The sequence below is a fragment of the Bombina bombina genome, chromosome 2, assembly GCF_027579735.1.
Source record: "Bombina bombina isolate aBomBom1 chromosome 2, aBomBom1.pri, whole genome shotgun sequence".
Taxonomy (NCBI): domain Eukaryota; kingdom Metazoa; phylum Chordata; class Amphibia; order Anura; family Bombinatoridae; genus Bombina; species Bombina bombina.
The window spans coordinates 1,372,805,661-1,372,833,468 of NC_069500.1; the positions used below are offsets into that span (position 1 = coordinate 1,372,805,661).

Genomic DNA, 27,808 nt, shown 5'->3' on the forward strand with positions numbered 1-27,808 from the left:
TTAACCCCTTAACGGCAATGTCACTGAACAAATGAAAGACTGAAAGCAAAAAAATGTGTTGATTTGATCAGGTGGCTTAAATCACTGCTCTAAAGACGAGATAATATCTAAGCTTCACTTTTGTTGTGTTTATATTCAAACAGTCTTTTTGGGTTCTGCTGGTTTGTAGCAGTAGCACTATCTACCACTTTTAACTTTTGTTTAAGTTTCAGCTGCTATTCCTCTGCTCCTCTGCTACCCTACAGATGTTCCCTATAGAAAAAAGGGGGTGAAAAAGATTTTTGTTAACAAACTAGTCTTGAAATAAATCAACTTTTGTCCATTCATGTGTCTTGTAGGGATTGATAAAGGTTTGGATATTATATTTCAATATTAATGTATATACGTTTGTAAGATAAAAAGGGACATGAAACCAAATTATTTTTCTTTTGTGATTTAGACAGAACATACAATTTTAAAAAAAGTTTCCAATTTACTTCTATGATCAAATTTACTTTGCTCCCATGGTATGTCTTGTTGAATAGATGCCTAGGTGGCGCCTGGAGCGCGACATGCCTGGACACAGTGCTGCCATCTAGTGCTCTACAAATGGACACAGTGCTGCCATCTAGTGCTCTACAAATGGACACAGTGCTGCCATCTAGTGCTCTACAAATGGAAACAGTGCTGCCATCTAGTGCTCTACAAATGGAAACAGTGCTGCCATCTAGTGCTCTACAAATGGACACAGTGCTGCCATCTAGTGCTCTACAAATAGTGCTCCAGACACATGCATACTTCTGAGATTACATTCCTGCTTTTCAACAAAAGATAAAAGAACAAAGAAACTTTGATAATAGAAGTAAAATTACAAAGCTGTTTAAAAATGACATGATCTATCTGAGCCATGAAAGAGTAACCTTTTTTCCTGAGCTCATATCACTGTACACCGCTCAATATTAACGCTGAGTGGGTAAAACCCATAGAAATAATCTATACTTTATCTTAAGTGTGGAAGTAACAGTCTGTATTAATAGCTTGGATACTTATTATTTCTGTTAACAGATTGAATACTTGTTGCAAATGCAATAACACAAACCCTGGTGTTTAAATATTAGACACATATGTAAGTATTCAGTTTTTAAATCTTACGCACACCACTAAGTGTCCTGAACCCTGATAAGATCCTTTAAACAGACATAATTAACACTTTCCTCCAAAGTCTATAGAAATGTACACATATATATCTATACAATGCAGTGGGTTACTGCAATAAAGCAACATTTGTTAAAAATATAAGAACAAAGTGTGTGCACTCTACTTGTTTGGGGGATAATAACAGGTGCTTGTAGTCATAAAATGCATGTAATAAATTATAAAAGAAAGAACAACCAGTATATATGTGGTTGTTAAAAGAATGACAAAGGCAGCACTCATATCCCTTAAAGAAAAAGTGGTTTTATTCAACTCTCTCCACAGGTGTCCATGACACCGTAATAATCAATTGCAAAACAAATGAAACAATTCTCTAAACATATATGTAACCAGAAATACCAGGCCTGGGTGATTATCAACCAAAATGCATGTAGTTAGGTGAGCACTTAAGTGTCGAACACGCTCACACAACCAAAATACATATACATATAAAGGTTATTTACAGAAATTGCGCAATATAGCAAACAAACACAAAACATGTGGAATGTAAACCGTCCGTTAGGAGCACTTAGTGTATAGCACATGCTCCAACTTCAGGAATAGTAGAAGTTCACTTCAAATACACTTTTCACATGCAGAGAAAGTGAACAAGTTAAATTCAAGAAGCCTCACCACATCTAGCGGTATAGTTCCTGTTTCCTTGAAAAGCGGATCCTCTATTGAATGCAAACAACACAGCCACTGAAATCAACTGCAAACACGCAGCATAGAGAGCAGCCAATATCTATTAGGTTGTAACAGAATCCAGTGTCGTGATTCCTCCTTTGCATATAGACACAGGAACAAACAAAACTTCTTTGAGCTTGTCACTCTCACTAGCTGGCTTGAATCTCCTTTCGGGTATTGCAGCAAAATCCATCACTGGCATCAAAGTAACACCTGGTACACTACTTTCAAAAGTTGCCGGTACATAGAACGTCAGATATGACGCGTTTCGTCCCTCCCCTTGGTGGGCTAACCTTAGGGCTTCGTCAGATGCAGTAAGATGTTAGATCCGGCCATTTATAGCACATTTTAATTGACAATTTTATCTGTTCCTCCCTTTGAAATTAAAGGGACATTCAGCAACAAATTCCTTTGAATTAATGAATAGTATCTCTTACACAATCACACTTAAAAATAGACTAGTGATGTGTACATTTGAATTTTGCATATTATTGTTACAAAAAGATTATTTTGGGAAAATGGCAACATTTACCAAGTGATTATTTTAACACATAGTAACAGATCCAACTTAACACAATAAATAAAGAGGTGTATATTACATGTATTTAACTGGAATACAACACATAAAACAACATCACCATGGTGGTGATGTTGATAAACTTTTTTTGCAAAGTGAGTCACGATGGATGTATAGTTTAAATACATTGGCACCCTATGGCCTTAATGAAAAGATCAATTGTTCATGTTTTTTATAATGTATATAATACTGAGGTATACCTCTTCTCTATAGTTTGATCCCGTTCCCCAGTTAAATACATGTAATATACAACTTTTTATTTATTGTGTTAAGTTGGATCTGTTACTATGTGTTAAAACAATCACTCGGTAGATGTTGCCATTTTCCCAAAATAATCTTTTTGTAACAATAATATGCAAAATTCAAATGTACACATCACTAGTCTATTTTTAAGTGTGATTGTGTAAGAGATACTATTCATTAATTCAAAGGAATTTGTTGCTGAATGTCCCTTTAATTTCAAAGGGAGGAAAAGATAAAATTGTCAATTAAAATGTGCTATAAATGGCCGGATCTAACATCTTACTGCATCTGACAAAGCCCTAAGGTTAGCCCACCAAGGGGAGGGACGAAACGCGTCATGTCTGACATTCTATGTACCGGCAACTTTTGAAAGTAGTGTACCAGGTGTTACTTTGATGCCACTGGTGGATTTTGCTGCAATACCCGAAAGGAGATTCAAGCCAGCAAGTGAGAGTGACAAGCTCAAAGAAGTTTTATTTGTTCCTGTGTCTATATGCAAAGGAGGAATCACGACACTGGATTCTGTTACAACCTAATAGATATCGGCTGCTCTCTATGCTGCATGTTTGCAGTTGATTTCAGTGGCTGTGTTGTTTGCATTCAACAGAGGGTCCACTTTTCAAGGAAACAGGAACTATACCGCTAGATGTGGTGAGGCTTCTTGAATTTAACTTGTTCACTTTCTCCATGTGAAAGGTGTATTTGAAGTGAACTTCTACTATTCCTGAAGTTGGAGCATGTGCTATACACTAAGTGCTCCTAACGGACGGTTTACATTCCACATGTTTTGTGTTTGTTTGCTATATTGCGCAATTTCTGTAAATAACCTTTATATGTATATGTATTTTGGTTGTGTGAGCGTGTTCGACACTTAAGTGCTCACCTAACTACATGCATTGTGGTTTATAATCACCCAGGCCTGGTTTTTCTGGTTACATATATGTTTAGAGAATTGTTTCATTTGTTTTGCAATTGATTATTATGGTGTTGTGGACACCTGTGGAGAGAGTTGAATAAAACCACTTTTTCTTTAAGGGATATGAGTGCTGCCTTGTCATTCTTTTAACAACCACATATATACTGGTTGTTCTTTCTTTTATAATGTATTAAAAGCAACATTTGTTGTCGCTTTCACTGCTCGTCTGTAAAGTAAGCCAAAGAAGCAGCAGCTTCTTCTGATCTGATCATTAGTCAAACTATACGGATCCTAATACATAAGAATAATATATATTCCTAGAAATAAGTCCACAAATATTACCCACATAGGGACATACTACTAGAGCTTACTGTACCATGGGCCTTACAAGTTGAACTTAGGTATCATAACTATAGACACTTATCAGTGTGTTACTCCTGAAAGTAGCAACGAGCGATATCAGATATATGGAATAACCGGTCAATGAGGTTGCAATCCTTATCTAGATAAATTGCTCAATTAGTTACTTTCACTGTCCTTTATATCACAGTACACCATTACTGAACATATCAGTGTGTACTTAGACCTATGCAGGACTATTATAAGTGTGTTTTTAAGTTTTTTCCATTAAACATTTTAATAAATGGTCTCTGACCCCTCCTTAGACCATCTACCTACATTATATGAGTAGAATTCAGGAATACTTACTAACACATAGTGTCATAAGACTTTAGAGTGCTATAAGTGTATTCTCCAGTAGGGGGCTATTTACCCTCTAACTTTCCCTATATTCAAATACAATACACAGCACCATACTCTGAATAACTGAATCTTACTATATGAGATAGCTAATATTAAGAGTCATATAAAGTCTTTGAACATGACAAGTAGTGCCATTGGTTTCCCTCCTCTCAAAATGTAAAGTACATGGACAACTAACCACAACAGCTATATGATGGACATCCAATTCCAAAACAATGGGTATTAATATGGAGTTAATCCCCACTTTTCAGCTATAACAGCCACCACTCTTCTAGAAAGGATTTTCTCAAGATTTTTGAGTGTGTCTGTGGGAATTTGTTCCCATTCAGCCAAAAGAACATTTGTGAGGTCAGGCACTGAAGTTGGATGAGATGGATAAGAAGGTCTGGCTTTCAATTAGCATTCCAATTCCTCCCAAAGGTGTTCAGTGGGGCTGAGGTCAGGGCTCTGTGCAGACCACTTGAGTTTCTCCACACCAAACCTAGTCTTTATGGACCTTGCTTTATGCACAGGGACACAATCATGCTGGAACAGCAAAGGACCACCCCAAACTGCTGCCACAAAGTTGGAAACGCCCAATTGTCCAATATGTATTTACATCCTGTAACATTAAAGGGACAGTCTAAACCAGAATTTTTATTGTTTAAAAAGATAGATAATCTATTTATTACCCATTCCCCATTTGTTCATAACCAACACGTTTTACTTCTGTGATTACCTTGTATCTAAACCTTTGCAGACTGCCTCCTTATTTCAGTTCTTTTGACAGACTTGCATTTTAGCTAATCAGTGCTGATTTCTAGGTAACTCCACGGGATGAGCACAGTGTTATCTATATGGCACACATGAACTAAGCCCTTTAGTTGTGAAAAAACTGTCAAATTAGCATATGAGCCTACCTAGGTTTATCTTTCAACTAAGAATACCAAGGGAACAAAGCAAAATTGATGATAAAAGTAAATTAGAAAAATGTTTAAAAGTACATGCCCTATCTGAATTATGAAAGTGTTTTTTTTTACTAGACTGTCCCTTTAAGATGTTCCTTCACTGGGACTAAGGGACCTAGCCCAAACCCTTAGGAACAGCCCCAAACTATTAGCCCTCCTCTACCAAACGTTGCAGTAGGCTTGTGAACAGTTGCTCAGCCATGGAAACCCATTTCATGAAGCTCCTGTTGCACAGTTCTTGTGCTGATGTTGCTTCCAGAAGCTGTTTGGACCTCTGTAATGAGTGGTGCAACAGATGATATGCAATTTTTATGCTCTATACGCTTCAGCAGTCAGCGACCCCACTCTGAGTTTGAGTAGTTTACAACTGGGCTGTTGTTTCCTCTAGACGCCCCACACTTCACAGTAATAGCACATACAGCTGACTTGGGCAAATCTAGTAGGTCAGAAATGTCACAAACTAACTTGTGGAAAAGCTGGAATCCTTTTACAGTGTTACATTTAAAGTCACTAATCTCTTCAGGATGACCCATTGTAATGGCAATGTTTGTCTATGGAGATTTCATGGCTTTGTGCTGGATTTTATTCACCTACTAGTAATGGGTATGGCTGAAACTCCTGAACTCAATATATATTTATGTTTATATTATATAAATGTATTTATTGATTTATTTTCAATTTTGACTGTCTGGTAAGTATTCAACATAAATATATATGGGCAGGCATATTCGCTATTTTTAATGAATGCTCTGAAACATCCCATCCCAAGCTGATTATCCTTTGCAGATTCAAACTGAAGCTAAACCTCACATTTCAAAAACTAGGTGTAACTTCAATAAAGTTTTGGGACAGTTACATTGAACATGTTCTGTCACTGTCAATTTAAAGTTGGATTGGCTGGCAACATTTTAGAGATCCTATTACTTTCAAGAGTAAGTGTTTTGGCAGTCTAGCTAGGTTTAATTAGATTCTTAATGAATTATAATATTTTATACTAAAATTAATTAATTGAGCTTCAGACATGATAGAGTATTTAATCAAGTTTTATTTTCAAAATAACCTTTTTATAATTCAACTCTTTCTAAAGAATGGCTGCAGAACTATTTCTGGCATTAATTGAACCCAGTTTCACTCATGAATAGTTACAAGTTCCAAACACATTATCAAGTGTATAGAAAATAACAATAACAAAAAACTCCATAAAAATCTTTCGAATGGGGTCATCTGGATTTTAAACATGGTTTTAGCTCAATTAGAGATTTTTTTCTTTTAGAGTTTAAAAACAACATACATTGTAGAATAGGTGAACTGTACTCTGGTGCAGGTTCTCATTGAGTTTCACTAAATTTATTCCACGACTCACACAATAAGGAAAGGTTTTGTAAAAGAAAAAAAAAATGTTATAATACAAAGAAAAGTTTGTTCCAGCTGACTGAATGTCAACCTGATTCTCTGTAGGGTTCCAAGACAGTTGAATGCTTTTATAAGCGTTACCTATAAAGTGCAATTTTGAAATACACAAGCTTTGTTGATATCACCTTTTAACAGAACTTTATATATATATATATATAAAGGGCTTGAAATTTCCAGTGGTCCAGTGGTCCCAGGAGACTTAGAAATTGCAGCAGACAACATAGAAATTTGACTTTTTCTTATCTTTAACATTGAGTGGACAACAAACTTTTTCCTGTGGGCTAGTAGCTTTTAACCTCTGACTAGTAAACCATTGCAATATTTACCCACCCCTGTGTATGTATATATATATGTACATGTTACAAGCAAAGGGGCTGATTTATCAACTTGCGGGCGGACATGATTCGCTGTAGCTGCATACGCTGTCGGCATTTATCAATGCACATTCGCAGCCAATCTGATCAGGATGATTGCAGTTCGCCACCTCAGAAGTGGTGGATGAGTTAAGGAGCAGTAGTCTTATGACTTCTTAACTCTTGTTTGTGTCGAGCCGGAAACATCGGGAGTAGATTGCAGCATCCGCTGCTTGGTAAATCTACCCCAAATTGTGAAATATATATAGACACGTGGCTCATTTTAACAGTTTTGTTAAATACTCTTTAATAATACTAATTAGCAATTAGTTTATATACTAACACATTTTGGCAATACTGTTGAATCCAGTAAGTATAGATTGTTGATATGTTTGTAAAGAAGGATGCTTACTGGTTATTGGTAAGAGTGCAGCTCCTCTATGGGCTATATATATTTAATCTATCATTTATATCTACTTGCATGGATTTGTGATTGATATTAAATACCCTTTACATTTATTAAATAATCTGTCCCCTTTAAACAAATGGCTGATGTCAAATCTATGCCTTACAATGTTTCACACAGATGTATATGCTTGTCCCCGTCATGTCTGGGGATTATCATATTTATTTAAAGAAAGCATTACCAGTGGCACTTTTCAGATAAATGCAGTATTGTATAATGCTTTTGGGAGCGAGATGAAAGTTATAAAGGGTGTTCTGTAGAGCACAGAACGTGGGCTGAGAGAGGCTTTAAGCACAGTGTTCAGGGATTTTAGATTGCTTAATAAGATCAGAAGAAAATACTTCAGCACTTGAATGATTATAAAAAGTAGCTAAAGATTGGTACATAAAATACAAAAATAATGTGAAAAAATAAAAATAACGTGGACACACAGGATCAAGAGATCTTGAAAACATCAGCAAAAGATCACAGCTGCACGTAAAATCCTATAAACCATGTACTCAACAGACATTTAACTCAAAACTAAAGACCACTAAACTGTTTAATTAATACTATTTCCTTTTTTTCCTGTAATTTATCTCTGTAAATTGTGCCTGCACACTTAAAACGCAACTTCTGTCATCAATTTGCTTCATTCTCTTGGTATCCTTGGTTGAAAAGGCAGTGTCATAAAAGTTCTGAACCATGCACATGTCTTTAATACAGCTGTGTCTATAACATAGCCACAGTTATTGTTGCAAACTCTGCTGTCATAGAGTGCTGAAGACACTTAAATGGTTGTGAACTTATATGAGAGGCTACCTTTACAATGAAGGATACAAAAAAGATCAAAGCAAATTTGGCAATAGAAGTTAAAGGGACACTCAATCAAAATTAAACTTTCATTATTCAGATAGAGCATGCAATTTTAAACAACTTTCCAATTTACTTCCATTAACAAAATGTGCACAGTTTTTTTATATTTAAACTTTTTGAGCCACCAGCTCCTACTGAGCATGTGCAAGAATAAGTGTGTATGCATTTGTGAATGGCTGATGGCTGTCACAAGGTGCGTGTATGCATTTGTGATTGGCTAATGGCTCACATGGTACAGGGGGAGTGGAAAAATACATAACGTTTAAAATTGTCAGAAAAAAAATCTACTACTCATTTGATGTTCAGACTAAGTGCTATTGCATTGTCTTGTTATCTTGCATTTGTTGATTATGCAAGTCTACTTATTGCATGCTCGAGTCTATCTGACTCATGTTTCAAACCTGCTCTAGAGACAACTAAGTTCCTTTAGTAGGCTGTAAATGTTATCCTTTCTTTTTTTTGGACTCTATTACAATTATTCTGGAATAGTGGTCTGATTGAACCATATGACTGGAACTTTAATTTCTTTAAAGGGATTTGAAACTCAAACATTTTCTTTTGTGATTCGGACAGAGCATAACATTTTTAAAAAGTTTCCAATTTACTTCTATTATCAAATTTGTTTTGTTCCTTTTCTTTGTTGAAGAGATACCTAGGTAGGCATTTGGAGCACCATGTAACAGGAAATAGTACTGCCCTCTAATGCTCTTGCAAATGGACAACATTCTTCTAAGCTTACACCACTGCTTTTGAAAAAAAGATACAAAGAGGGCAAGAAAAAAATAAACAATAGAAATAAATTAGAACGTTGTTAAAAATTGCATTCTATATTTGAATCACGAAAGAAAACGTTGGAGTTTCATAACCCTGTAAGTATGCTTCTATTTATCTAAATCTGCTACATGTGACTTATTGATTGCTTAGATGAGTGAAGGAGCTCATTTACAAAGAGTCTCTGATTGGCTACAGCAAAGGAGACAACCTAACATACTTATTTGTAAATCCATAGCAAAGTTTGTTGCAGAGTTTTTATCATTGATTGGAAAATTGTTGCAATACACAAAAATACTTTGGGCTAAGTGGAGCGCTAAATTATTGCATGCCCACAAAAGGGGCAAATTTGCCCAATTGCGGGCGTGCAATAATTAACCAGCCATTACAAGTGGCTGGTTATTGCTACCGCAAGCTCACAGTAGCAATTAGTGCTCCGAAAATTATCCAATCTCTAAAAGTACCCCAAATGCCCTCAAAATAAAAAAAAATGCTATATATAATATAATTAAGTACATACATATTTATTTTTGCTGCCATTGCTGCACTATTTACCCCCTTCGCTGCACAAGATTTAATGCCGTACCCATTGGAGCCTGTTGAAAAGTGTTCTTGTGAGCGCAATGATTCTCAGCAATGCGAACGCAAGCAATAATAATAATAAATAAGAAAACATAGAATTGTGTAGCAACAACCCATCTAAGACTACAAATACTTCTCCTTGCTGCTGTAAAATATTTAAAGGGATATGAAACAGTAACTTACTTGTTTTCTTGGAAAATGAACCCTTGGTAATTCTCTGTTTAGCCACACTTATAAATTCTTTGTGTAGCCACTGCCTAAAGCAACATAAGGGAGTGGACATGCTGTAAACTTACGTTTCATTCTGCCTCTTCTGAGCATGTGCAAGAAACTAACTTCCTGTTTCTCTAGCCTGTAAGCCAGCACTAGTTGCTCTGGAGATTTATTACATCAAGCTATATATGTTTATCTGTAGAGACCCCAGTCCCCTTGGGCTCCAACAGAAAGTAATGGACCCTGCACATTAACCCATTAACGTCATTTTCCTTTCAAAGGTTAAATATCGTGGCTCTTACCAACAGCACCAAGATGCGTAAGAGCCAATGCCTCCAGGATTTGTAATGGCGTGTCTCACCGCTGACACAAAACCTGCGGTATTATAGGGCTCAAAACCCGTTAACAGCATACATTGTATGTCCCTGTCGTTAAGAGATTAATAAAATAAATAAAAGGTAAAATCCTTTTAAAATGATATATAATACAAGTTGCAATTATTTAGTGCTTTTGAAAAACACTGTTTTATATCCTTTTAAGTTTACTTAACTGCAGATAAAAACATTTTCATGCAAAACAATGTTTCATACATTTTCAATATGTCCCTAATAAGAATCTTAAGAGTTCACCATCATTTTAATTTTTATGACAACTATTTTCTTTGATGCAGATAAATCAAGATGGAATCAATTTTCTCATTCAATATAGTCTATAAATTGCATGCAATAATGACAATTTATAATGATTTAGCATATTAATAAAACACAATCCCTATGAACGGTATTCCCACTGTCTTCCCAAGAGACACTTCACAATAAATAGTTCAAGGAATTTAGCTGCAGAAATGTAGCTGATGTGTAGAAAATGTGATTTATTGACAACGTCGCTAAATTAAACTACATTAACTCAATAACCTCAAACACTTTATTACAGTATCTAAAGAAAAAAGAAATCATTATGAACACATTCAGTGCTAAACAAGAGAAAACTAAAGTTCAGCATTGTGTTTATTCTGCAAATATGTATATCACAATATAAATAGATGAAATTTCATTCAATCCCAAATGGAGACTATAGATTTCTTGTTACTAAGCACTGCTGCAAACTGCTCTGAATTTGCAATGTAATGTCTATTTTAGCATATCCAGTGCCATCAGCATACACACTATATCAAAGATGGCCTTGTGTATGTGGTACCTGGTGTTATATAAAAAGGCTAATGTAGCTTTTTTACAGATGCTTTTCACTGAAAAGTATTTTGTGATAATTATGAAAGCATCTTTCTATACAGTGAACTTTATACTTTTGTGTCAATATTTTCAATGTAAATTATAATGAGAATAAAGTGAACATGGTATGAGAATTGTTTAAACAAGTACACAAGGCAACACATTTATTTTCCTCTTAACTGTGAAAAAAGGACTGTAGTGCCTCGCTATAAAATGTGTAGTAGGTATCTCCAGCAGTCAAGAGGTTAAAGGGATAGACTAGTCAAAATTTAACTTTCATGATTCAGATAGAGCATGCAATTTTAAGCAACTTTCTAATTTACGCTTATTATCAAATTTTCTTCTTTCTATTGGTATCTTTATTTGAATGTAAGCATAGGAGCTGGACCATTTTTGGTTCAGCCCCTGGATAGCCCTTGCTGTTTGTTGGCTACATTTAGACACCAATCAGAATGTGCTACCCAGGTGCTGAACCAAAAATGGGACCGGCCCTATGCTTACAGTTTTGCTTTTTTAAATAAAAATACCAAGAGATCAAAGCAAATTTGATAATAGGAGTAAATTAGGAAGTTGATTAAAATTGCATGCTTAATCTAAATCATGAAAGTTTAATTTTGACTAGACTACTCCTTTAAACATCAAAATCTTGTATCGGTAGCTAGCAGTTTATTAGTACACAATACAGCAATTAAGTCATCCACAAAACATAATGAAGGTGTCTCTTTAATTTTTGTGCAACATATTCATTTTCTTGTAAAAAATAAATAAAAAATAATAATAATTGACTCATTTTATAAATCTCTTGAAAATTCAAATTCTCCAACTGCATTTCTAACTGTGAGATGAATGCATTACTTGTGAACGAACAACTTAGCAAAGCCATTAGATATGTACAGTGCCAGACAGCATTCCTGGCTCACATGATATTTACTTTATTTGGTATGTCAAAGCAACTCAATGATGCGACTGGTATCTGAACGCGTATTTAAGTAACATAATTTTGCAGTCATTAGAGATGCTATTGGGAAAGGCTGGTGTCTCTAAGTTGCAAGTCTTTTAAAGGCAAGGCATTTTATTACAGTATGTGCAGCAATGATGGAGCTGTCCCACAGCAATGCCACTGACTTGCTTTGCAAGGGGAAAAAGTTGTTTGCCTAAGGATTTAAATCATACTAATGGAGTCAGACTTGTGTGGGGTTAAGCCATCTGGCTTGGTGACTCATTAGTAAAGAAATGACCCCTATGCATAAAACACAGCTGGGTCATTCTAAGCTAATGAGCCTTCACATTTTATTGTCTGGTACATCCACAAATGGCTGCTTGCTAAACATCTTCAATTTGTATACCTTAAACATAGAATTTTAAATATGCAAATAAACTACCATAAACGTTTGCTGTGTAAGGGATAAGCATTTTTGTGAATAGTCACAAACTCTGCCAAATATCAGGCAACCTAAATAAATTAATTTGATTGCAAATGCCGTTTTTTTAAAAAAAAAAAAAAGTAGATTACAAAATCAATTTGTTTAAAAAAACTGAATGAGTACAGACTGAAATATTGAATTAGGTAAGATAAAGAGAGTGTTGGTCTAGAGAGAGATACATGGATAGATAGAAGCTATATTTTTTAAATGTAAAATAGATTAAGCCAGATCAAATCAAATGCTTCTATATAAGGAAAATTATAGTTTAGCGTGAGAAAAAGTTTGAGAGTTCTTGCACATAAATAGTGATACTGTATACGTGACCCCCTGACATTCAGACCCTTTTAGTTAGCAAGTACGGCAAGTCAAAGGTTAAAGGGATTTTATATTTGTAGATAGATAGATAGATATATAGAGAGAGATAGACAGACAGACAGACAGACAGACAGTCAGAAAGAGATAGATAGATAGATAGATAGATAGATGGATAGATGGATAGATGGATAGATGGATAGATAGATGGATGGATGGATGGATAGATGGATGGATGGATAGATGGATGGATAGATGGATGGATAGATGGATGGATAGATGGATGGATAGATGGATGGATAGATGGATGGATAGATGGATGGATAGATAGAAGATAGATAGATAGATAGAAGATAGATAGATAGACAATAGATAGTGTTTATAAGAGAAAACAATGTATCACCAGATCCATCTAACTATCTATCTGTCTATCTATCTGTCTGTCTATTAGATACAGAAATAAAAAATCATGGATCTAATTAATTCTAAGTTAAATTTTATTTTTTACAAATAACCCTCAGTTTTTTTCCTAGTGAGTTTTAATCTTACTAAGAACTCGATTCTCCAAAGCTCTCTGGTTTGACAAGATTATCTAAGACATCTCATCAGTACTGCAAAGTTACTCAAAAATGTTTTAAAAGGCAAATGTTAACTTGCGACCTGTTTATTTTGTTGTTCCAGGTTCTGGATTAGAATAAAATACACATTTATTACAATGTAATGTTAAATAAAAAAAGTTTTGAGTGATTTCAATCCATGCTAGCAAAAGATTCATAATCAGGCCCTGAGTTTGAAATGTTAGGTAAGGAGAAAACTTTGCAATCCACTGTTTTTATTTATATTTTTAATTTATTTTTAAAGCCATTAAAACATTTAACTAGGCATCCATAAAACATTACAACAATCTACACTTCTTAAAGGGACATGATTCCCACATGGTGAACCACTTGAAACTGATACAGCATAGCTGTAAAAAGTTGACTTGAAAATACCACCCAAACATCTCTATGTAAAAAGGAAGATATTTTACCTCAGATTTCATAAGTATTCACACCCCACTATAAAGAGACCTAAAACAGCCAGTCAGAATGCTTGTCCCAGGACTTTCAAGGGAGTGTGCATCTTGCATGTGCAGGCACAGTCATGTTATTTTCCTATTCAGTTTTATAAAGTTCTTTGAAATCTCATGAGATCACAGCAAAGGCAAAGCATTTCCTCAGCACTCCTGATGCTGATTGGCTATTGTTTTTTGGGGTTTTTTTCAACTTGCTGCTGCACAGCAGTATTTAGACAGAACTTACTTTATTTTCTTGTTAGCTTTTGAAAGTTATATTGCATCATTTTCAAGTGATTTAGCATATGAGTATTATGTCCCTTTAAGGGAATAAAATGGCTTATTTAAATTCGATACTGACTATAAATAATAAAGCACCTTTCCAGAAACCTGAATTTTCTATTAGCCTTCATGATGAAAAAATAACTGATGTGCTATATTTGTGTTAGCAATATGTTTATCTTTCATCAAAACAAAATGACTGGACACATATGTATGAAAGATACAAACACACCATCTTTTTACGGAATATGTACTTAGCGAGATACAATATTGTTGATACACAGTTGATGGTAATTACTAATTTATTTTTGCTTCATTCTAGAGAAAAATCAAATATAGCAAACACTTTCCTGAGAGGTCTCTCCATAAAATAAAATGTATCTGAAAATGAAAGAATAGAAAAAACTGCATATTCCTGCAATTTTGATGTTTAACTATGCTATTTTACAGATATTAGATACATTTTTTTTTTTTGTTTATTTTTATTGTATTACTTTCCTTCGCTGCAAAATGCACCAACACGCATTGCTCATGTGCACTGAAAACCATTTAAGTTGCAGTATCAGACATGTGTCCTTAAGAGGCAATGTCTGAATAAAAATGAATTCAGTGCTTGAATTTTATAGCCATATTTAAATTTCAATCATTCCAACATGTCCGTTTCAAACTCTACCGAAAGACAAAATGAGGCTGTTAGAAAAGCAGTCACGTTTGCACAGAAAATTAAATTCTCCTCTATAAAAACTCATAAGGCTTCTTTTTTATATAAAAGTCAGATAAACCGGTGCTATCCATGCGAACGTCACACAATGTCTTTTTTGTTTTTCTCTCTCAATATTTAATTTTTTTCTATTCATAACAGTAAATTTTATACCTTGGCGATCTTGCATGCTTAGTAAAATTCAGTTTTATTTGGGCTTGCAAAAATAAGAATATTTGTACAGCTAACGCTGACTGAACCTCTGTGCGCAGTATTTTACTATTCTGTGTAATGTGATTATATATAATACATTGTTAGTTCAACCTATCAATATCAATCTAGTTTGATTCATCCTTTTTATTCTGTATAGCAATAGGCTGTGAAGTCTTAAAAAACAGCAACACTGAAGAACTGGGGCTTTCATTATATTAATATGTCTCTGGTTAATTCTGCCTTATCTGCTTACGAAACTAAGCCTTAAAACCCAATTAAAATCTAATTTATCTGATATCTGAATTCTGAATACGATTTGGCACTGCCTGCAATTGGCTTATTGTAACTACATTACTATGCCTAGTGCCTTTAGGTATTCGAGATAATGCTTAAAAATTCAATCACAGGCAATTTGAAACATCCCAGTTCGCTTTTGGGTCATCCAATTTCATAGGGATAAATGGCTTATTAAAAAGACATCTTAAAAAGTAGCAGAGTACAAACTAAATCTTTAGTCTGTTTTCATTAACCTTAAAGGGACACTGTGCTGGCATAAGTGAACCTTAATAATGCTAAAAACTAGAGATGCACATTAGGTACGTCAAAAATGCAAATTTGTAACGAATATCTGAATGATTTCACTAAATAATTTTAAAGAATAATGAATATATACTTACAAAATTCATTAGCCTTAAAATTAGGCTTAATACTTACCTATAGCACGCTAAGGGGCCAATCTGATCTTCTTCACAGAGTCCAGGGCCAAACTAATAGAAGAATTAGTGCAGCAGATACCAGAGCTTGTGGGGGACCTTTAGCAGACCCCTGGACTCTGTGAAGAAGGGTCCATCTCGCTATAGGTAAGTATTATTCCTACAGGTGATAGTGCGCCAACAGCAGAAAAGTAACATTTACATTTGTTTTAACAAAAAGAAATGTAAATGTTAACAAATATTCAGTATTTGTTTCATTTTAAACAAACGATTATCAGATAGTGTGGCACATGAATATTCTGAAAAACAAATCTTTCCGAATATTAATTCCGAAGGACACATGTCTACTAAAAACTACCAACTTCCATATTTGGTTAAATGGAAGAGGAAAACAAGAGCTAGGGACCTCCAATTAACTAATCAAGTGAGGAATATCTATGCTGCCTACATAACTAATCCAAGCGGGAACTCCTAGAAAAAATATAAAAACGCCAAGTTAGAAAGAGAACCATTTTTAAAGCAGAAGAGTCCTAAAGAGGATTTAAAGAATAAAGTTTTATTTTAAGGGTACCAGGCGATGTCAGCTAAATATCTTGCTAAGGCTATTAAATCAGCTAAATGAGTGAAAAATATTGCAAGTATCAAGAAAAATAATGAGAGGTTGACAACTCCAGACGAGATCAGAAATGTCTTTTTCGAATATTATCAGGGCATATACTCAGATGATAAGTTTCCGGATAAAGTTAAACAAGCATTTTGTAATAAGATCTCTCTCCCAAAAATATCCCTAGCAGAACTCTTGGAACTAAATCAGCCAATCTCTGATGAGGAATTCCTTAGTGCTACCTGACCAGTTAACAGTGGAATTTTATAGAATGCTTAAATATGAGATACTAAATACACTTCTTAATCATTTTAATAAGTATTATTCTGAAAATAGAATGGACTCCAATTTTTTCACAGCATCAATAGTTACACTCATTCCTAAAAAAGATAAAGATTTGGAACAGCATAGTGCATATTGTCCCATTTATCTACTTAATAATGAATACAAATTACTTACCTCTATTCTAGCAGATAGACTGAAGAAATGTAATAATAACTTAGTACACCCTGATCAGTCGGGTTTTATGCTGGGCAGACCCTCCTCTAAGAACCTGCATAAGGTCCTATTGCTCCTAGAACACTATTGGAATAGAATAAAAAATACTAAGAAACCATTCAAGGTAGACATGGCAATTCTCACCTTAGACACTGAAAAGGCGTCTGATTCTATAATCTGGGATCACCTATTTACATCTTTAATGCATTTTTGAATGAAGGGTCAATTTCATAAATTTGTAAAATTGTTATATAATAAACCCTATTCTCACTTATTAATTAATGGAGGTTAGTCCCCTAAGATAATTTTAGACAAGGGTACCAGGCAAGGATGCCCATTGTCGATACTCAACCTATCTATAGAACCTTTAGCTGCTCGGTTACGGCAAGATTTGGAGGAGATAAGGCTATTGGACTTCAAAATGGTCTTGTCACTTTACCCTGACGATCTTCTAGTATTCCTCTCTAAAACAAAACAGAGTTGTCCTCTTCTTCTAGATATTATTAATGAATTTAGTCAATTTTCAGGCTACAAAATTAACCAAAAGAAGTCAGAACTGTTGTGTATTAATTACACTAAAGATAGCTGCTTAGACCACCCTTTCAACCAGTGCAACAAATTAAATATCTAGGGCTCTATCTTTGTAATTGGTATAATGCCAATTACAAAATTTTCAGGAATGTAAACCACTCGATATTACCTATTTCCCTCTCTGCCAAAATTACTTTACTAAAATCTTTTTTGTTCCCACAAATCTTATACATAATACAAAACTTACCACTACCCCTCAAGAATTTTGACATTAGACAATTTAATAAATTATCCTTAAGATGTCTGTGGGGAGGGGGGAAGCCACACCTCTCTTTACGAGTTTAGTCCCTTGAGAAATAATTTGGAGGTTTTGGTCTCCTAAACATAAGATTTTATAATTGGGTCACTATGGTCAAAATTGGAGCAGACTATGGACATAGAAGAAAATGTAAATAAGACCTTATTCTCTGAAAGCCTTGCTTCATCTTCCTAGAGGTCAAATACCTTTAGTCGTTTATCTCCCTTTCGTTGGTAGCCCCCAGTTTTTGCCAGGGTTATATTCAAAGGTTTTTCATAATTGGTAGTTGAAAGGATTTACGTTTTTTTGTATCAGTTGGCAGAGACAGAAACATAAGTATCTAGGTATTTTTATCAAATTCAAAGTGAGTATGATATCCCTAAACAACATTTTTTCAGATTTTTACAGCTAAGACATTAACCGGAGATTAATAGATATTTTAAGCAATGGCTACAAATAATTTTGTCCCTACCCCTTCTGACACAAAAACAAATTATATACCCATTACGGAAGGCAAACTTTTTTCAGTCAGCGCTTCAAAATGGCCTTTATCCTACCCATTGGGCAGAAGCGGGGAGTGGGCTAAGAGGAGGAGAGTAACTCACTTAGTTATTTTTAAAATATACATTTTTTTTGTTGTTGTTGTTGTTTGTCTGTCTGTGTGGAGTGTTTAGTTTATTATAACTGAAATAACTCAATAGAAGAATCCAGAGATAGCGTTTGGAGGGCACTTACTAATAACGTGATTTTTTCTTTGAAAACACAGACAGGTACCGAGAGAAAGTATCATGTCTAAGTTAACTGATTTTATTCCTGAAAAGCTGACTGTTGGTATGTAATAATTGTAATCTGTTTTATTTGTATTTTTTCTTTTTTTATTCCTTGTTCTTGTCATTTGTTTTTGTACCTCTGATTTAACACTATATTTTCTTTGTCATTATGAGATTTGTATATTGGAGAATAAAAAGATAGAAAATAAAACTACCAATTTCCAGACCTCACAGTTCTCGTTAGAACTTAAAACGGAGCTTGAAACCTTGAACCGCCTGCAAGATGCTTCACATTAAAAGTATTGGGGCTCTATACCAAGCAAAGTTTTAAAAGGGGCTGAAAGATTTTCTATGCCAGCATGCACAATGATCTCACATGTATACATAGATTGTTTATTTTTCTATTGCTTTACAAACAACTTCTCAAGAATTACAATTGTGCAGCATTAGAGTTCTGCCAAGGTAAATGTTTATTGGGAGTTCTGATCTCCTCTGCCCAGAACTTGTTCTGTCCTGCCCCACGACTCACAAGCCAAACCCACTACCCACCAACCACGTCAACCAAACACCACATCCCTAAACACAGCTTTGTAATATTCTATGACATCTATCAGCGAAAATCACTACTCAAGTTTCTATACACCTAAATGCTGTGAACTATATCATTTTGGCAGGCCTTCTCTGTTCTCTGGGATCTGCAGTGGCTGTTGGGGCGGAAGGACAGTCTGAGGGGACCCTACCGTTTCCTATATTAGACCAGATGAGGCTTTACCCTGTGGTTATTATCAAAATAGCTTCCACTGTAACATGGTTCATCCTTGTTTGGAAAGCTGGGCCCCCATTATACAGCCAGCCTGGAAGGTAAGAGTGGGCTAATGAACTTTTCCCAATTTTTTTTCCCCCTTTGCCATATCTGAAAGTAAAGTCTGAGCAACAAAGGACATTGAATAGTATTCTAGTCTCTGTTCTGGACATTTTTGTTTTGTGGAAGGCATGGGGCGTCCTTTACCATTTTCTGAAGGATTGCTTGCACTTTCCTAAGGTTTGCTATGATAAAAGATCTCCCATTTACTGTCATTTTACTGTACTCTTAAAGGGACAGCCTACACCAGATTTTTTATTGTTTAAAAAGATAGCTAATTCCTTTATTACCCATTCCCCAGTTTTGCACAACCAACACAGTTATATTAATACAGGTAGCCCTCAGTTTACGCCGGGGTTAGGTTCCAGAAGGAATGGTTGTAAATCGAAACCGTTGTAAATTGAAACCCAGTTTATAATGTAAGTCAATGGGAAGTGAGGGAGATAGGTTCCAGGCCCCTCTCAAAATTGTCATAAGTAACACCTAATACATTATTTTTAAAAGCTTTGAAATGAAGACTTTAAATGCTAGACAGCATTATAAACTTAATATAATAATCACACAACACAGAATATATAATTAAACTAAGTTAAATGAACAAAAACATTTGCTAAACAGCATTATACACCTAATAAAATAATCACACAACACAGACTTCACTGGCATTTTTCTGCAAACAGTTCTTTCTATGCATTCCAATCTGGACTGAGATATAGACAGGAAGATCTTGTTCCTTTGAAATCTGCTTGATAGCTCAGGTCTGGTTAAACTGATTATTTTCAGCTTGCTTGGCTTTGCTGCAACACAAGCGCACAGATCCACCTACTGGCTATTTTAATAAATGCACTGCTTCCCAATGCTTTTCAATAGCAGTCACATGACTGGAAAAAAAGGTTGTTATTCTGAAACGATGTAAATTGAACCGTTGTAAACTGTATACTTTTTACCTCTGTGATTACCTTGTATCTAAGCCTCTGCAGACTTCCCTATTATCTCAGTGCTTTTGACAGACATGCAGTTTAGCCAATCAGTGCAGACTCCTAAATAACTCCACAGGAGTGAGCACAATTTTTATCTATATAACACACATGAACTAGTACTGTCTAACAGTGAAATTTTTTCAAAATGCTCTGAGCTATGAGGCGGTTTTCAACGGTTTAGAAATCAGTTTGAGCCTACCTAGGTTTAGCTTTTCATAAATACCCCCAAGGGAACAAAGCAAATTTGCATGCCCTATCTGAATCATGAAAGTTTCATTTTGACTAGACTGTCCCTTTAAGCCTTAAAATAGTTAACACAGTTCATTATTGTGGTTTACAAACGTGGCTTATTTCTCTCCGGAAGTTTCCAGGTTTCTTTACTATAATATGTATTATAATTCTCCTAGACAAGCTGATAAAGTTACCCCTAATCTATCTAATAGCTTAAAAGACTAGATATTCATGTTTGTGTCAGTTTCAGGTATACCCGTTCTGCTTAATAACTTGTCTGCAATATGGTCCTTGATCTGCCTTGCCACTATATCATAACTTAAGGTGACCTGTTGTGTACTTCATATGATTTTATTATAATAAAGGCAGTATTTTCTTTCAAGGTGACAATTTATCTAATTTACATTTTACTATAATTGCAAGATCTAGAGATGCTGGATCTAAACTGTATTCATCTCTATCTGCCTAATTACAGTACCTGATACGTTCCCGAAATATAGAGATGAGAATACTTCTTGCCATACCGTGTAACACAGTCCCTAGAGGTGATTAGCTTTATCATACTTTATTAGATAGAGATCATCTGTGTTCATTTATGAGTATTGGGTTGTGTTGCTAGCGGCTTGAGTGGCAGACCCTTCCCTAATATATACAGTTTATATATTGTACAACATACAAGGTAAGTTCATTAATATATATGCACTCTCTGGATTAAAATTTCTCTCAAATTTTAATGTGCATTAAAATTTGAGAGTAATTAATATATCTCAAACAAAACACAATTTTCAAGAGATGAAGTGAATTTGATAAACCTGTCAAGACAAGTGAAACAACTGCACAGGTAGGTGTGGACCTCTAAACTTCACAGAGAACATTAGCACTACATTTTGTATGTAAAATAATTCCAGCATTCACTCCTTCCTGCTTGTTTTATACACAAATTTTAAGTTTGAGTAGGTAGAAGAAATAGATTTTCTAACACAGTACACACAGAGCAAAACTTCAGAATGACATGAAGGTTTACAATACTTCAGACCACCTTTTATTTATACAAAAAAGTTATCTTTTATAATTTTCAATCATGCTAATCAAACAACACTAGCTCTCTGCTATTTATTTAGATTTGTTATACATTGCTGTAGTTTAATCTCTAGTAGACTTAAATAAACACAGAAAACAATTAAGATACAGTTTTATGTTGTTCTGGTTATTGAGTGAGTATATCTGTATCAGCACTATACAACTATAAATGTTTAAACACTTTTCTCTTTTAAAGCTTTATTTTATAGGTTCCAAGCTAGAATGTGCCAGATATGGTAAAAGCACAAGTTGTTAAAATGTATCATTTGGAAGACAAAAAGGGAAACGAGAGTTCAATATGGTTAAATATATTAAAGGGACAGTCTACACCAGAATTTTTATTGTTTAAAAAGATACTAGATAATCCCTTTATTACCCATACCCTAGTTTTGCATAACCAACACAGTTATATAAATACACTTTTTACCTCAGTGATTATCCTGTATCTAAGCCTCTGCAAACTGCCCCCTTATTTCAGTTCTTTTGACAGACATCCATTTTAGCCAATCAAAACTGGCTCACTGGAACTTCACGTGCGTGAGCACAGTGTTATCTGTATGACACACATGAACTAACACCCTCTAGTGGTGAAAAACTGTCAAAATGCCCTGAGAGAAGAGGCGGACTTCAAGGGCTTAGAAATTAGCATATGAACCTCCTAGGTTTAACTTTCAACTAAGAATACCAAGAGAACAAAGCAAAATTGGTGATAAAAGTAAATTGGAAAATTATTTAAAATTACATTCTCTATCTGAATCATGAAAGTTTATTTTGGACTAGACTGTCCCTTTAAGAAATTCCAATAGAGCCATTGTAGGAGTATATTTCAGGGAAAGAGGTCATAGGGGCCTAATTATCATAGTGCGAGCGGACCTGATCTTATATTGCGGATCATGTCTGCTGCACATCGATAAATGCCGACAGCATACGCTCTCGGCATTTATCATTGCACCAGCAGTTCTAGTGCAACGCCGCCCCCTGCAGAATCGCAGCCAAACGCCGCTAGCAGGGGATGTCAATCAACCCGTGGCTTATTTCTCTCCGGAGGTTTCCAGGTTGATTTCTGTCTGACGCCTCAGAGCAGGCAGACAGGTTATGGAGAAGCGGTCTTTAGACCCCTGCCTTATAACTTTTGTTTCTGAACGCTCGCCAGAAACACGGGGCATCAAGCTCCATACGGAGGTTGATAAATATGCCCCTTGTTCTGTACTTAAAAGGTGAAAGGTCTGGGAGTAAAGAGAAGTTATACTTATTCCTAAAAAATGCGGTAGCACTGGCTTTGTGGTATGAAATACCAGTTGTGGAGATAGCAATGTTATTGTGAGTGCTGGTGAGGTTTAAAGGGACAGGAAACCCCATTTTTTAAACAACTTTCCAATTTACTTCTATTTTCAAATTTGCTTAATTTGCTTTGTATCCTTTGCTGAATGAACACATCTAGTTAGCCAATCACAAGAGACAAATGTGTACTGGCACCAATCAGCAGCTAGATTCCACTAGTATAGGATATGTGCATATTCTTTTTCAACAAGGGATACCAAGAGAATGAAGCTCATTTGAAAATAGAAGTGAATTTAAAAGTGTCTTAAAATGAAATGCTCTATCTGAATCATGCACGTTTAAGTGTGTATGCCTTTCTATTTGTCCATGTACTTAACACTTTACTACCTTATAGTACAAAATAAAGGGATATGAATATTTAAGAGTCATAATAGTGCAAAAATATCACTAGAGACCCTGCAAGGCTTTGTTTTTAACTCCCCAAAAAGGGATTAAACACAGTAAAAATCTCACTCAGGAGCCACAGACAACTGCTGGTCCCAAATAGATATGACCCAAACAGGAGTGGCAGTCTCACAGCTGGGTTGTAGCTGTGCACAGCAGTTTAATGTCCAGATCAAGGGAAATTACACTCAAAACTTAATTCCCCTTACAATTTTTAATTATGTACTTTTTCCTAGAGAGGAGATTGAGTATTTCCCACAGGATCCTAATGACTGGCCCTGCAACAGTCTAAATAAACTAATTTACTTTACTTTGTTTCTAACCACTGCATTCCACATGAGGATACAGCTAGTGAGCCAATCAGGAACAGGTATACATGCAAATCCTCCAACCACAGGCTTTATTCTCATCTGATGCACAATGTGGGTGTTAAAGGAATGTTTAACCTTTTAAAAAAAGTTAAATCTCTCTCTCTCTCTCTCTCTCTCTCTCTCTCTCTCTCTCTCTCTCTCTCTCTGTCTATCTATCTATCTATCTATCTATCTATCTATCTATCTATCTATCTATCTATCTATACTGTATATGTCTATCTATCTATCTATCTATCTATCTATCTATCTATCTATCTATCTATCTATCTATATATATATATATATATATATGTATGTCTATATACAATATATATGTCTGTCTATATACAATATATATGTCTGTCTATATACAATATATATGTCTATATATATATATATATATATATATATATATATATATATATATATACTGTATATGTCTGTCTATCTATCTATCTATCTATCTATCTATCTATCTATCTATCTATCTATCTATCTATATATGTCTGTCTATCTATATACAGTATATATGTCTGTCTATATATATATATATATATATATATATATATATATATAAATATATGTCTGTCTATCTATATATATATATATATATATATATATATAAATATATATATGTCTGTCTATCTACAAATATAAAATCACTTTAACCTTTGACCTACAATATTTGCTAACTAAGTGGATCTGAGTGTCTGTGGGTCATGTAAACAGTATCACTATATATGTGCAAGAACTCTCAAAGCTCTTTCTTACGTTAATCTACCATTTTCCCCATATAGAAGAAGCATTTCATTTCATCTGGCTTCATCTATTTTACATTTAAAAAATATAGCTTCCATAAAATGAGAGCCGCCGTATTTTGCAAGGAATCTGACGGAGTGATTTTATTTTAATGTAACCCGGGGGATTGGTTTATCCACTTTGGTGATCTTCACGGAACAATTATGGCTCATCATTTCCCATTCAAATGTACAGACAAAATTATAAATATCAAAGGCAACTGCTGTATAGTGAAAATTGCAGCTACACAAAGACAGTTTCATTAGTTTTGTTCTCATTAACCCCTTCACTTGAAACAGAAAAAAAGCATAGAAACATGCAGATATGCTTTTAGAATACATTTTACTGCATATTTTCATTTTGTGAATTTAGAAAAATCTATAGATAATCATTATTATTAATATTATTAGTAGTAGTATTAATAAAGAGATACTAAAGTCAAAATTAAACATTAATGATTCAGATAACAACTTTCCATTTTACTTCTTTTATCCCATGTGCTTTGTTCTTTTGGTATCCTTTGTTGAAGAGTAAACCTAGGTAGACTAATAGTAGCTTAGGAGTGTGCACATGTCTTTAGCAGTCTACACAGTAGTGTGTTCATGTTCTAATGATTATTGGCATATAACAGACAGCATACGTAGCATTCACTGCAGTATATAACCATAACAAATCAGCCTATTATGCAACCAAGTTTGATCTGGTAAAAGCACTGAAGTTCAAATATTAATAAGTGCACTAAACAGAAGAGCATTACTGACACATTGTAAAAGTGAACTTCTTAATAACGAGTGAACTTTGAAACACTTTAACAAGTAATATATAAACGATTACAACTTCATCATCCAAATAATTTTTAAAGGTGGTATTGACTTTCAAGGTGGTATTTATTTTAAAACAGCTGTTTGAAAGGTGATATTTAAAAACCTTTACCGATCATTATCACTAAGAGGAGACGTCCTCAACGGTAGCAATAGTGTACGCTTTCTATTGTATGAATTCTATTATATGAATTTTTTTTCTGTAAGATTTATTGTATGATTTTTATTGTAAGATTTTTATTGCTTACATTCATTCTATGCACCATTTATTATGCATTTTAGATAATAAATCTAATTTTATATTTTGACCAAGTTATGGTAGTACATTGTATAATATATAGGAACAATACATTAGAGACATTAATTGTTTGCTATATAACCCTTGCTTTCCAACACTTTCAGTATTTGTTAGCGCTGTTTATGTTAACTATTTTACATACACTTCTTAGATCAGTAGTAAGACTGATCTTATAAATAGCACACAGGGTTAAAGGCTAGCACTTTTTGTTTTTTCTACAATAATCTTTAGCAGTCTAAGACAGAAGTATTTGCAATATTGTATAACACTGCAATAAGACATGTTGCAAACCCTGCTGACAGATGGCCAAAACAAGCACTCTTCTAAGATCACCTAGGATTACTCTTTAACAAAGGTCGGAGAGGGGAGTGTCCCAGCGATGGTGCGGAGCATGTTGTGGCTGGGTTTAGATAGAGCCAGATCATGTATAAGAACAAAAAAACACTATTAAATTAAATAAATTGCATTGCACGTATAATGTATCTCCCAATGGTTCCAGAAGGCTTTTTGGGACAGGGAGATAAGGGGGACTGTCATGAATATGTCATGAGTTGGACAGAGTATGTCCTGGGCAAGGCTGGCATAGCTGAGTGTGCCATGGGTACAGTTGGGTAGATTCCTAAAAACTGGGGCTTTTGCCCTGACTAAGGAAGCTGGTGGGAAGGACAGCAGACAGACTCCCCAACTGGAGACAATCCCGCATGACCAAGTTGGGTGGTATGTATGAGCATTACTATATATGTGTTACTAATTACATCAGTAAAAAACACAGATGCAGAGACTTTACATTACAAAATGAGGCAGGAAGAGGAGGGCTATAAGCTAAAGTCTTAATATATATTCATAAGTTGCACATGACTTCAAATAGTGAATTACTGAAGAGTTAAAAAAAAACTAAAAATTAATAAGAAAAGTATAAAAAACATATTGACGGTTTGGCTATAAAGTAAATCATAGATAAAATCCAAAAGGTATTTGAGCACAATAGCACTCAAAGGGCATAAAAAAACCCAGTATGATTAAAATCTACAGTAACAATAGGAAAATTCCACCCAAAGTCATTCGCTGATGTTAAGCCTAAAATATAAAAGGCATCAAATGGTGCAGACTGCAAGCATAATTGTGTGCATCTGCCATGCCTATTCAGCAGATCCTAATTGCAAGTGATTTACTATGACAAAAAAATAGCACCTCAAAACTGTAGCAAAATCATCTATGCACTTCAGCCCTACTATAAGGACTTTATCGGGTTCTAGGTTGTCTTACTTTTGGGGCACATTAATTTACATTCTAATGTTAATGGGTAAATGAGACAGAGGGGCATATGTATCAAGCTCTGAATGGAGCTTGATGCCCCGTGTTTCTGGCGAGCCTGCAGGCTCACCAGAAACAGCAGTTATGAAGCAGCGGTCACAAAGACCGCTGCTCAATAACGTGTCCACCTGCTCTGAGCAGGCGGACAGACATCGCCGGAAATCAACCCGATCTAGTACGATCGGGTTGATTGACACCCCCTGCTGGCGGCCTATTGGCCGCGAGTCTGCAGGGGGCGGCGTTGCACCAGCAGCTCTTGTGAGCTGCTGGTGCAATGCTGGATACGGCGAGCGTATTGCTCGCCGTATTCAGCGAAGTCTGGAGGACCTGATCCCCACTGTCGGATCAGGTCCGCCAGACTTTAATAAATATGCCCCAGAATGTGTATAATCTTAAGTGGTAACAACAATATGAGCCAGATAGAAGTCTCTCTGGGATGATAAATTATAAGGAACTAGGCATAGATTGCATGAGCTTAGTTGCTTGAGGCTAGTGGGGTACAGTTTGACAGGGTGAGTTAGAGCAGTGTTTTTCAACAAGTGTGCCGTGGCACACTAGTGTGCCACGAGAGATCCTCAGGTGTGCCGCGGCAGACTGACAACAGTGCAGAGGTGTTTCTGAATGAATGTCAATATGTCATGTATAGTTTGTAGGAGGCATGGCATGACAGCACAGTACAGTGTGTGTATATGTGTGTATATATATATATATATATATATATATATATATATATATATACTGTATATATATAACCTGTATTAGG

At 35.1% G+C, this 27,808-nt stretch overlaps 1 protein-coding gene across 1 annotated transcript in view; it reads right to left on the reverse strand.

Moving 5' to 3' along the window:
* Positions 1-208: 208 nt before the first annotated feature.
* LOC128647574 (catenin alpha-2-like) overlaps positions 209-27,808 on the reverse strand; it is a 624,661-nt gene continuing 597,061 nt past the window's right edge. The window contains exon 8 of the mRNA XM_053700331.1: positions 209-252. Coding sequence (XP_053556306.1) covers positions 209-252 — 44 coding nt within the window. The remainder of the gene's footprint in view (positions 253-27,808) is intronic.